The 12,076-nt window shown below is 44.0% G+C and overlaps 2 protein-coding genes across 2 annotated transcripts; both read left to right on the top strand.

The window, feature by feature from the left end:
- Positions 1–213: 213 nt before the first annotated feature.
- LOC306923185 (mitochondrial chaperone BCS1-like) lies at positions 214–1,524 on the top strand (the record flags this gene model as incomplete). The annotated part of the gene is made up of 1 exon (XM_079501213.1): positions 214–1,524. One exon carries the CDS (start codon positions 214–216, stop codon positions 1,522–1,524), a length of 1,311 nt encoding a protein of 436 aa, XP_079357339.1.
- A 3,338-nt stretch (positions 1,525–4,862) lies between these two features.
- LOC306924085 (B-cell receptor-associated protein 29-like) lies at positions 4,863–11,024 on the top strand. Its single transcript, XM_079502426.1, has 6 exons — positions 4,863–4,891; positions 8,204–8,300; positions 8,914–9,014; positions 9,507–9,654; positions 9,965–10,064; positions 10,766–11,024. Exons 2-5 carry the CDS (start codon positions 8,209–8,211, stop codon positions 10,062–10,064), a joined length of 441 nt encoding a protein of 146 aa, XP_079358552.1. The 5' UTR covers positions 4,863–4,891; positions 8,204–8,208; the 3' UTR covers positions 10,766–11,024.
- Positions 11,025–12,076: the final 1,052 nt, after the last annotated feature.

Genomic DNA, 12,076 nt, shown 5'->3' with positions numbered 1-12,076 from the left:
CCATCTACGGACCACAATGAATCGTCAACAATCCTCCCACAGATCCTGGAAGCAGACCTGTAATATTTTGCTGTTAAGTCACAATGAAGACATACTTTGAATTGCACGGTGGTAAAATCTCTGCATAGGTCCTAATTAGACACACCCTGTGTAGCAGGTCCCAGTCCCTATAGAGAACCAGTCTACGTATACCTTCTCTTTGAGCAGTATTTAATGCTTTTGTTGGATATTATAGAAAGCCTGAAGGACAACCCTTACTTCGGGGCTGGGTTCGGACTGGTCGGCATGGGAACGGCGCTGGCCGCGGCTCGGAAGGGAGCCCAGGCGGGAATGATCTTCTTCCGTCGGAACTACATGACGACCCTGGAGGTTTCGAGCGGGGACAAGAGCTATCGCTGGCTGCTGAGCTGGATCTCCAAGCACGTGCGGCACACCCAGCACCTCAGCGTGGAGACGTCCTACTCGCAGCACGAGAGCGGACGCGTGCTCACGCAGTTCCACCTCCACCCCAGTCCCGGGAACCACATCATCTGGTACGAGAGCAAGCGGATCCGAGTGGAGAGGACCAGAGACAAAGCCACGGTGGTGGATCTCCAGACAAAAGCGCCATGGGAGTCGCTCACCTTCACTGCTCTGGGCAGAGACAGGCGGATGTTCATCAACATCTTACAAGAAGCTCGAGAGCTGGTCCTGAAGCAGGAGGAGGGTCGCACGCTCATCTACACGGCCATGGGGGCCGAGTGGAGGCCATTCGGGTTCCCGCGCCGATGTCGGCCCCTGGGCTCGGTGGTGCTGGATGCGGGCGTAGCCGAGGGGCTCCTGGAAGACGTGAAGGAGTTCACCGGGAACCCCGCGTGGTATGCGGACCGAGGAATCCCCTACAGGAGAGGGTATCTGCTGTACGGGCCTCCGGGTTGTGGAAAGAGCAGTTTCATCACAGCGCTGGCTGGGGAGCTGGGTTACAGCATCTGCCTGATGAGCCTGAGTGACCGGAGCCTCTCCGACGACCGTCTGCACCACCTGCTGAGCGCGGCGCCCCAGCAGAGCATCGTGCTGCTGGAGGACGTGGACGCGGCCTTCGCGAACAGAGCCCTTTCGCCCACAGAGAACCCTCTGGCCTACCAGGGAATGGGACGGCTCACCTTTAGCGGTCTGCTCAATGCACTAGACGGCGTGGCCTCGTCCGAGGCCAGAGTGGTCTTCATGACCACCAACTTCGTGGACAGGCTGGACGCGGCGCTGATCCGGCCGGGCCGCGTGGACGTCAAGCGGTACGTGGGTCACTGCACGCGCTGGCAGCTCACCCAAATGTTCCGACGCTTCTACCCCGAGTGCCTGCCGGCCGAAGCCGAGCGGTTTGCTCAGTGTGCCACGGCCGCCCACCGTGAGATCAGCGCAGCCCAGGTCCAAGGACACTTTATGTTGTACAAAACGGACCCTGCAGGAGCTATAGACAACGTGGACAAAATTGTGGATGTAATCGGTTTACAATCAGCTTGCAGTATCCCCCATGGATCTACATGACCGTCCACAAGACACAGGCAGAGTGGTTCATCCTTGAACCATCTGTGGGTGTGAACATCCAATGCATAAGGCATGTTACAGTAAGGCACTCCTCAGCAGATGTAGATGCTATATTCGATGAGTGTGTGGTCTTCCTCTTCCAGGTGTCACTGGGGGTAATTTCGTCCAGCACAAAGACACTGTGTTAAATACATGCACATCAATCTGAGCCATGTCAGTCTCATTGTAACACCACCCTCCAAAGGAATACACTTTGTGTCTCACTGCTACAGCTGAGTGTTTACTTGGTCCTCCTTTCAGATGTACCGCCCAGTAAAACATTTCTCGCAGCAGATTAAATTAGATCAATCAAGGTTTTACTCTGAAACTAGTGTTGAAGAGGAAGTCCGTTTTGGTTGTAGCCAACTGCCATGACAGTTGTCATGCGCTGTAGTGTAACCAAGATTAGTAAACAAGAATCCACATGGATTAAAGGAGCATTCAGTGATTTGGGTGATTTGGAAAACCACCCAGTCCGCCCCGGTAACAAAATGTGCACATGCACGCTCTACAGTGGGGGGAAGTGCAACAGGCCAACAGCATGTGCAACAGGCCCGCCCCCACTCGATCATGATTGGAGGAAGGCCCCACTCATCCTGATTGGATGAAGGTTTTGCCACCCGCCACCAAAACTGAAACTAGGGTTTTTTGACCCCAGGGGCTCACTGGGGACTGAGGAGACTGAGGAACTCCTTATATGGTCAGCACACTCTATAGTAGGGAGGATTATCCAGAAAAAATAAATAAATAAATGATATTTGAATTAAGTCAAATCACTGAATATACCTTTAAACACAAGCTTTTAGCCAAAGTTCTTAGGTGAGTAGATCACACAGGTAAAATTATCAACAGCTCCGCAAAAAACATTAACAGGTATAGGCTACAGTGCAGTAGCTGTTACTGTCACTGCCTGCAAGAATGTGATGTTATTAATTGAAGTTCACTTAGCCTGCTTATATCATGCCCTTAAATACAGTACTTGGAACTATATGTGTGTATATGTGTATATGTGTATATATATGTATATATATATATAGACCCACAGTTTGAGAAGCACTAGTTTTTCAGCTGGTTCAGACAGTTAATTTTAGAATGAGGGACTGAAACTAAAACATGTAATGTGAGAGAGAAGGAGTTTCCCTGTAGGCCATTAAGACATGTAACTCATACAACTCTAAATCTAAAATAAGAAATTATTGTCAAAAATAACTCAAACAAGTCATAAACACTGTCCTTAAAGAAACAACAAATCAGATGTAGTTTAAATTTTAAGATTTATTCAGCTGTGATCTGGCACCAACAACATAGCATGGCTTTATTTAGGTACATGCCATGGCATAATGCACATGGCATTATTTTTAACCTGTAAACTCTATATAGCTGTAGTTCTTCAAAATGAATTTCAAAACTTGTATACGATGTAAATGAAGATAACATTGTAGCTTAACATCATGTAAATAACTTGTGGGATAATACTGACATCAGATGAAGTGTGTTAAATGAGTTAAATGTGAGTTTTACATAGATTATAAGGCATGAAGAATAAGTGGCAATAGAACTACCCTATGTCTGCTCAGCAGCAGCTGTGTGGGCGTGGCCACACAGCCCTGTCCTTCTTAGTGTTGCCAAGTCTGTTTATTATAAGCGACTTTGGTCTTGTTTATCTGTAAAGCCGCTGGTAAATATCTTGTTTTATTTTATTTCTTTTTTAGATAAGGTGCTTATTTCAAGCTGGCTTCCTAATATTGTTTAAACCATGTGGTTCTCGAACATCTTCATCATGTCACGTACCCCCAAAAGTATTCATGGATTTTTTAACAGACCGGAGAAAGAGATGTACTGTAGTGTGTAGTCCGTACACTGTTTTGTAGCTCCTGTTATGGTTTCCGGCCTCATGCTGCCTGACTCAGCATAAGCATATTGATAACCACCCTTCAATCCTCAACCCGCTCCCTCCGCTCCCTCCGCTCCTCAAACGGCAACCTCCTCAAACCCATAAAGACTAACCTACGCACCATGGGTGACCGGGCCTTCTGCTCAGTCGCCCCCGAACTGTGGAACGCTCTCCCCGCCCACCTAGGAGCCCCACAGTCGGTCGACACTTTTAAGAGAGGACTAAAAACGTTCCTTTTTACCAAAGCATTTTTATAGCCTTGCCGTTATGTTTTAAATGTTCCTGTTCTATTAGATGTTTTTAATGGTGTGTTGTTTCTTCTGCTTTTATTAATTTGCTGTAGCACTTTGAGATTCTGATGAATATAAAGTGCATTATAAATAAAATCCATTATTATTATTAACCATGTGACATGATGATTGTCTACTACAGTATCAGAGAGACTGACTGCAAGTTCAATATGATATGAGATGCAAGCGTGTTCCTGCTCATTGTGTTCTTATCATGGTTTCCATAATCTACTAGGGACGTCATAGATCTACTGTCCTACTGTATATTACTCTGTAATTTATTTTATTTTATTTATTTGTTTATTTAGACGGGACAGAGCACATTTATGAACAGTACATTAAAAATGTAGCGTAAATAGGCCTACACCGGATTTAGCAGAGATGCTATTTTCCATCCGTAGTCCCCGGACATTGAACACTAAACAAAACTGACATTACAAGACATGAGAGGACAGCATACAAAAAAAAACACAGTAAAAGGAGAACATAAGAAAAGATTAAAACTATTGCTAGGGTAGGCCAACTCTATTGTGGACTGAGAGTCATACGTGATTAGCCACTGTTTCAATTAATTGTCCTTTAAAAGCTGTGAAAGTGGGGATCTCCCTCAGTGTGAGAGGGAGCTCATTCCAGTATTGACAACATTTTATGGACAGTACATTTTGACTGAAGGTAGACTTTCTGCCATGGACCTCACAGTCACTCCTGGATGCAGACCTGCAGGTGTCATACCTTCAGAATGCTTGTGTTGGCATGTGTTCTCCGCGCCTGCGACTCACAATGGATCTTCACCCACCCACCCAAAGGGATTATGAGACTTCTAGATGCCTTAGAGATGGTCGCCCTTTTAATCATTACAGCTCCCACAGGAATTTTATTTAGAAGGATGACAAAGTTTGTCATCCTTCTAAATAAAATTCCTGTGGGAGCTACAAAACAGTGTGTGGACTAGTACATATCCTTCTCCTGTACATATCTTTTTGTTCAGCACCTGAAAGTTTTGTTAGAGATGTGCGTACTTTCCTTTGGATTCAGTTTTTGAACAGACCCCATTCTGAAAATATTTTGTGCCAGCTATATACCTGGTCGCTTGTTTCTCTTGCGACATCTGGCAACACTGGTCCTGCCTCATACAACTAGTCTGGTAAGATTTAACTGAGCAACAAACTATTTGTTTGAGTGTGTGTGTGGCTATTTCAACAAAACAACGTGATTTCAAACTATTATGTCAACTACTAACCTCAAATGTTTATTTGTATTTTTTGATTTGATTTTTTAAGAAGCCTGGAACAGCTAAAGGCGTAATGAATGAATGCTTTACCAGTGGGCAGGTCCTGTGTACATTTCAATTGAAAACTGTATATGTCCTACTTTCACTTGTTTGGTGAAATAAATGTTTGGGGTGATTTTGAAGTCTGACCAGTCCTTTTGTGTTCTGGCCCCTTCCTATGCAAACCCATTGTAACTTCAAACTACATTTTAACCATGTTAGATTCATTGAAAATGATAGGCCTAAATGCCAGAATGCTTTCATTTCTATTTTAAAAAAAATCTATCATTTAAAAATAAATCACTCAAAAATAATGTTGCACTTTTTTTGTCTGTAAATTACTCTTTTGCTATATATTGTTATTATTATTATTTATTAATCTGAATTCTGAAAAGTAACCGTTTTGGAGATATGAGGCTCCGAATATGTCCAAAACTGTTACTGTTCACTTTCTTTTTTATAAATAGCAAAACAAATAGCCAATCTACAAGCTCCCAACCTCTGGTGATGTGACACATTGTGTCATTGATAAGTTTCATCAACATTTTATTTTTGCCACTGCGTACATAATGAGTTGTGTCTATTGCATAGTGTATATTACATGTTTCTATTACTCTTTGCTACACATTTAAAATGACAGCGTTTCTTCATTAACCACTTAAAGGACCACTTCACCACTTTTCAACTTATCTTATTCTTCATATAATAGATCACTAATAATCATGATAAAATGGCACCATTTTAGAAAATTTCAGAAACCCGTCCACCAGTGACATCATCGATGGGGAATCCAAGCTAATATAAACTGCAGGCTTTCTATAGTCATGAAAAAAAATGGAAGCCGTCGTTCTCACGACAATACAAATCTAAACCTTTTTGTAAAAAAATATTGTTTAATAAGAAATCTGCCTAACGATGATGACACTGGTGGACGGGTTTCTGAACTGCCCACAGCCCTCCTATGAGACACAGACTGAGTAGAACTGAGTGTGCCATTTTATCATGATTATTAGTGAGGACCTATTATATGAAGATAGGTTGAAAAGTGGTGACGTGGTCCTTTAACCACTGAGTCACTGAACCACACACAAAGAATCCTACATTATTGTGTAAAAAAGCCAATCTACAAATTCACATTGCATTGAGACGTGCTAGCTTGTAGAAACATTTTCAAAAATGTTCCAATTTGTTTATCTTTCTTGTCTTTTGATAATGAAGCATATTGTAACAGTGGGATGTCTGGGCTAAAGTCCATGGTCCAATTAAGTCTATCCTGTGTTTAGGATTAGGATTTAAAAAATTGGTTTCTCAGCAGTACCGTCAGTGCATGCTACCGTCATGAGCAAAAGGGAAACTTGGCTGCAAAGGTGAGAGGATGCAAAGGTCTTTTTGAAAGAGGAGAGTCTCATATAAGGACAGGGAAGTTCTACTTGTTCTTTCTTTCTTTCTTTCTTTCTTTCTTTCTTTCTTCTTTCTTCCTTGATGAGATAGTCTCAGATCATGAAGGAACAACTATAGCTTTGATCTCAAATGTCCCACTCACAGTGCTGTGTATCCACGCCCTTATTGTCTCCGGAAGAGGCCGGCCTCTGAAGGTGGTCTGTACAGGGGACAGGTGGTGGTTGTGTATGTCGTGAAGGTGCAGGTCTGTACAGGGGGGAGGTGGTGGTTGTGTATGTCGTGAAGGTGCAGGTCTGTACAGGGGACAGGTGGTGGTTGTGTGTCGTGAAGGTGCAGGTCTGTGCAGGGGGCAGGTGGTGGTTGTGTATGTCGTGAAGGTGCAGGTCTGTACAGGGGGCAGGTGGTGGTTGTGTGTCGTGAAGGTGCAGGTCTGTACAGGGGGCAGGTGGTGGTTGTGTGTCGTGAAGGTGCAGGTCTGTATACGGGGACAGGCGGTGGTGGTTGTGTGCTCGGCAGTCTGTTCCAGCTCCACGCACCCTGCCAGGCCCTGCATGTCTTCAAACAGACGACTCCGCAGTACAACTACACTAACTAGTTTGTTTGGCTCAAGGGCAAGGGCTCTTTGATTATATAGGTGAGCAAACTTTTAGGTCAGAGGTCTGATGGTGAGGCTGTGGGGCTTTCCACGGATTATGGCTGTGGAGTGTTATTGTACCTAAACCTGTTATTAGCTACTATCATTGGACACTTTGAGACACTCGAACGACGGGAATATGCTTTACTTGTTTGTCCAGTTGTTCCGTCCTTTGCCTTGGTAGCAAACAGCTCCTTAATTGACCTGCCTTCTGCTTTTGCACCTGTCCTAATTGACAGAAATCTTTGCTTTAGTTTAAGTCATAGTCTTTTGAATAAAATGTTATTTATTTTAGTCATATTTTTGTCATCTCAATTGTCTTAGTTTTAGACTAAATATCATACGATTTTAGTCTAAATCTATACAGTTTATTTTTTCGACGAAAATACATTTGTCAGGTCTTGATAGTGTCATAATGGCTGCATGCTGAAAATAGCCGATCTACAAGCTTACATGCACTTGTAGATATTTATACACCGGAAAGCAACCAAACATAAAATTACCTTTTCGTCATACAGTAGTTTTAGTCGACAAAATCAACACTGCCATAAACCACACTTCAGACTGGCATGGCTTAGGGTCGGCAACAGAGTACAGCATCTTGCAATGGGTCTGGTCCACAAGATTCGATACTCCACCAAGATACCCATGTACCTGTGTAGATACTTCCTTAATGTTAACGAAGTCCACATACACACCCACAACACCAGAGGGAGTGCAACGAACCATGTTCAACCCAGATTCGGCACAAACAAGGGACTAAATTACTTTCGCTCCTATGCCACCAAAATGTGGAACGCCCTACCAACAGTCATTAAGACATGCAAATCCCTTGACTCCTTCAAAACCGCTCTCAAAGGGCACCTACGGATGGCTGCAATTCGAAACTGGCCCCCGTAAAATCTGAATCCCGCCCCACTAAAACTTGACTAACACTAAGACATTCCAGGTGACTAAAATGTGACTTAAACTAAATTAAAACTATTCAAGAGACTATAACTAAAACTAAAATGTGCTGCCAAAAACAACAATGTTGAGGACCACTGTCCTATAGGGATCCCGGTATCAGTGTGTGAATAATAACACTATTAATGTGCTATTGTCTGTGCTATTGTCTTGTCAGTCAGTCTGTCAGTGTGTCCGTGTGTCTGTCAGCATGGGTATCCAATGGACGGCTGTGGCGTTCTTCCTCTACGCGGAGATCTTCGTCATCCTCCTCCTGTGTCTGCCCTTCATCTCTGCCAGGAGGTATCACAAGCACGCAGCTATACTCTATTGTCACAGCGCAGGTTTACACATGTAAAGAAGTAGTGGCCAAAATTAGTTTTTTTGGGGCTCAGAAACCTGTCTACCATGTGACATCATCATCAATGATGAGCCTTTCTCTTCCTGGAAAGTTAGCATGCTGAAATAGAAGCCATTGTCCTTGCATTTATAATAATAATAATAATAATAATAAGTAATCCTGGTCTCTAAACTGCTTCCCCCTGGCCAGCCGGGGCGCCTGATGGAGGGGAAATGAACTGGTTGGAATAATGTGTTCCTTCCATGCGCTACGTCCACGGTCCAACCAGGGAAACTCCCCCCTGTCAGGTGTAAAGGAGCAACTTGGACACTCATGCATGAAGGAAGCATGAGTTCAAGTCCGTTGCTCTCCCCAGGTTGGCGGAGGGTGTGTAGAGCCCAGGATCACAATAGATAATTGACACAGGGGTGAAAAATGGGTTACAAAATCGTGGGATAATTTTTTTTATAATAATAAATAAAATAATAATAATAATAATCTTGTTTGAAATGACCAAATCTGCCTAGCGATGATGTCTTGTCAGTGCAGAGTGCATTCGCTCTGTTGTGTCTACAGGTGGCGCTCTGTGTTTAACTGGAGCGTGTGGCGCTCACTGTCTCCGTACTGGAACAGAGTTTTCTTCGCTATGATCCTGGTGCTCGTCATCCTGTTCATAGGTAACGTCAACAACACCAATTCTTTATTACGGTATAGGCCTACTTTGACACTTTTGAGCAACTTAATGTAATGTAATGTTAATGTAATGTTATGGTTGGGGTTGTGCGGCCCATGCTTTGCTCAGAACAACACAACAAGATGTGTAAGTGCATCTAAAACAACACAACTAGTGTAACAGCTGTGGCTTCGAGTGGTATGAAGTAACTATTAAACACGATGCCCGCCAGAACCGTAGAAACCGTAAATAAGCTTTAGTCTGGTCGCCCGCCAAAAGCGTAGCCTATACGTGAGACATGTCTTTATATTCTTTAATCCATGTTTTGATCCGATCAAGTCGACCACGTCCACCACTGGTGGTTTCAATGTGGATCGCGGACTCAAGAACCTGAAGGGCATTCCAACTGAGTAGCAGTGCTTGAGGTCCAGAAGCATTCAAGTGTTTATTATTGTGTGCGTGCGTGCGTGCGTGCGTGCGTGCGTGCACTGTGTAGATGCACTGCGTGAGGTCCAGAAGTACTCAGGACCACAGCACCAGCAGGAGGCCAAGCTGAACCCCAACGTGTTCGACCATCTGCACATGAAGCTGTTCAGATCCCAGAGGAACCTCTACATCTCTGGCTTCTCACTGTTCCTCTGGCTGTAAGCAAACCAACTTCTGAATTGACCTAGCGCTAAGGGCCTTCCATTTAATTTTAAAAGTTTGACAGCCACTGTTATTGTATGGTTCTATAACCAAAGTATGGTTCAATTACCTCTCCTCTCCTCTCCTCTCCTCTCCTCTCCTCTCCTCTCCTCTCCTCTCCTCTCCTCTCCTCTCCTCTCCTCTCCTCTCCTCTCCTCTCCTCTCCTCTCCTCTCCTCTCCTCTCCTCTCCTCTCCTCTCCTCTCCTCTCCTCTCCTCCCCTCTCCTCTCCTCTCCTCTCCTCTCCTCTCCTCTCCTCTCCCCTCAGTGTTATGCGTCGTTTGGTGACCCTGCTGGACCAGCTTGCTGCGGCCACAGACAAACCAAAAGCCAAGCAGACACATGAGGACCACCTGCACACCAAATAGGTTGGAGGAGCTCCTTAATCAATCCTTGATTGATTGAATACTTTATAAGACAGAAATGTAAACAGCGCACGGTACAGGGGCCACGGAGCATTAGTGGTGCATCTCGGACAGTGTTTTCTTGAGCTATAGATGATATTTTATGTGGTGTAGCTTAGTTGATATAGATTGCACCGCATGGTTCTCAAATGTTTTAATTCATTCTGGACGGGAACCCCTTTTGGTTTTTTAAGCATATTATGTTATACTTTGGCTATTGAAAAATAGCAGATCTACAAGCTTGTAGGTCTGCTATTTTTGAAAAATCGTGAAAATGTGGCGCAAATCTTTGAATATATATATATATTCTTTCAGAGTGAATGTTTTTACGTAACTCAAATCTTTGCTTCTGGGAGGGTCCCTGCAACAACATATTTTCAGATGGTTGTCGGCGGCCAATTACATATATTTTTGGGGTCCTTGACATGAAATATTGAGCACGACTGATATAGAAACATGGGTAATTCAATTCAGAAAACTGTCAGGATTTAGAAGACCTTTTCTTTTATTTCGACGTCAGGCCTAAATGTTTTAAAGTCAAGGTTCCTCTGAGTGGACTGCGTCTCTTGAAAGCTACAGTCTGATAATCAGGCTAGGAGGTTTGTGTGTTTTCATCTCATTGTGTGTGTGTGCGTGTGTGCGTGTGTGCGTGCGTTTTTAAACAGAATGATGCAGACAAAAAGTCGCTGTAACCCTGGGCCATGATGATGATGATGAGGACAAAGGCTGGGCTATCCCCTCTCTGGTCATGATTTTTTACATGTTCAACTATCTGTCTGTCTGTCTGTCTGTCTGTCTGTCTGTCTGTCTGTCTGTCTGTCTGTGTCTGAATTTATGGATTAATTATTTCCTTTTGTGTCTGATATGTTGATATTTATGTTTGAAAATACCGTATAACTATTTAACAATGTAATTAAAGAACAATGTTTCTTAACATTAAACATCCACATTCATTGATGGTGCATGGCCACGTGATGTGCAAATATTCTAAATGTGAGTCAACGTTCTCCCTCAAAATGTAGTTTAAATTCATCGGATGGTGCAGTGATAAAGTTCCTGCCCACCACCGTGGATCCGGTTGTGGGTTTGAATCCACTCCGGCTTTGTTGACCATGTTCGGGCCAATTTTATATCTATATATATTTTTGCATGATTCGACTGGTCTTTCGGATTCAGACTGAGCCATTCAGCGGAGAGTGTTGGACGGATGGAGTGGGACGAAGGCTTTAAGGCTCATTCATTCATTTTCGGTGGATAGGTGACCACCGAACTACAACATGACGTCACTGAGCCGCGGTGAAGAGCAAACCACCGCCACCGCTCCAGCCCTTCTCTCTGTTTTTACTCACCACCGCTCAACGTTATTTCAGCTCCGGTGGTCACCTCACCACCGGAGCGGTGGTCACCTCACCACCGAAAATCCAGACTATGAATGAGCCTTTACAGTACACACTACCGGTGGGGGCTCCTCACTGGCAGGTGAGTCCGTAGGATACAACTGCAATGATGGGGAGGACATAATAGTCATAATGAAAAAAAAAGATCACACCCGTGTAAAGTGAAGGGTGCTCTTATCATCGTACATCATCATGCATTAGCTCATACTGGCCAATCAGAATGTCTGTTGCCACAAATTTACGTCAAATTTGGCCAGACATTTGACCTAATTTCTCCTTTCATTGTCAATGGCAAATTTTGAGACGTGTGGGGACAAGATTTGGCGGACATTCGACCTAATCTCTCATTTCATTGTCAATGGCAAATATTGAGACGTGTGAGGTCAAAACTAAAAGCTGTATATAGGAGGGGCTAGCGCCCCTAAAAAAAGGGTAAAAAAAGCACACTCATGTGAAGTGAGGGGCGCCTTTGGGGGTTAAGGAAGGACACATTCAGCACTCATAATTCTACATTGTAAAAACAGAAAAACAAAGCTGTAGATCTGCTATTTGCTCTACCAGGGCTTGGTCCTGACGACT

This window comes from Electrona antarctica (genome assembly GCF_951216825.1).
Source record: "Electrona antarctica genome assembly, chromosome: 5".
Lineage (NCBI taxonomy): Eukaryota > Metazoa > Chordata > Actinopteri > Myctophiformes > Myctophidae > Electrona > Electrona antarctica.
The sequence above is the reverse complement of the archived record's forward strand: the minus strand, read 5'-3'. Positions and strand labels throughout refer to the sequence as shown.

Bases quoted from the DNA above. Each gene is read 5' to 3' on its own strand.
- LOC306924085 (XM_079502426.1), top strand. From the start codon at position 8,209: ATGGGTATCCAATGGACGGCTGTGGCGTTCTTCCTCTACGCGGAGATC. The intron at 8,301-8,913 runs GTATCACAAGCA...TTGTGTCTACAG, and splicing joins CCCTTCATCTCTGCCAGGAG to GTGGCGCTCTGTGTTTAACT. The intron at 9,015-9,506 runs GTAACGTCAACA...TGCACTGTGTAG, and splicing joins GCTCGTCATCCTGTTCATAG to ATGCACTGCGTGAGGTCCAG.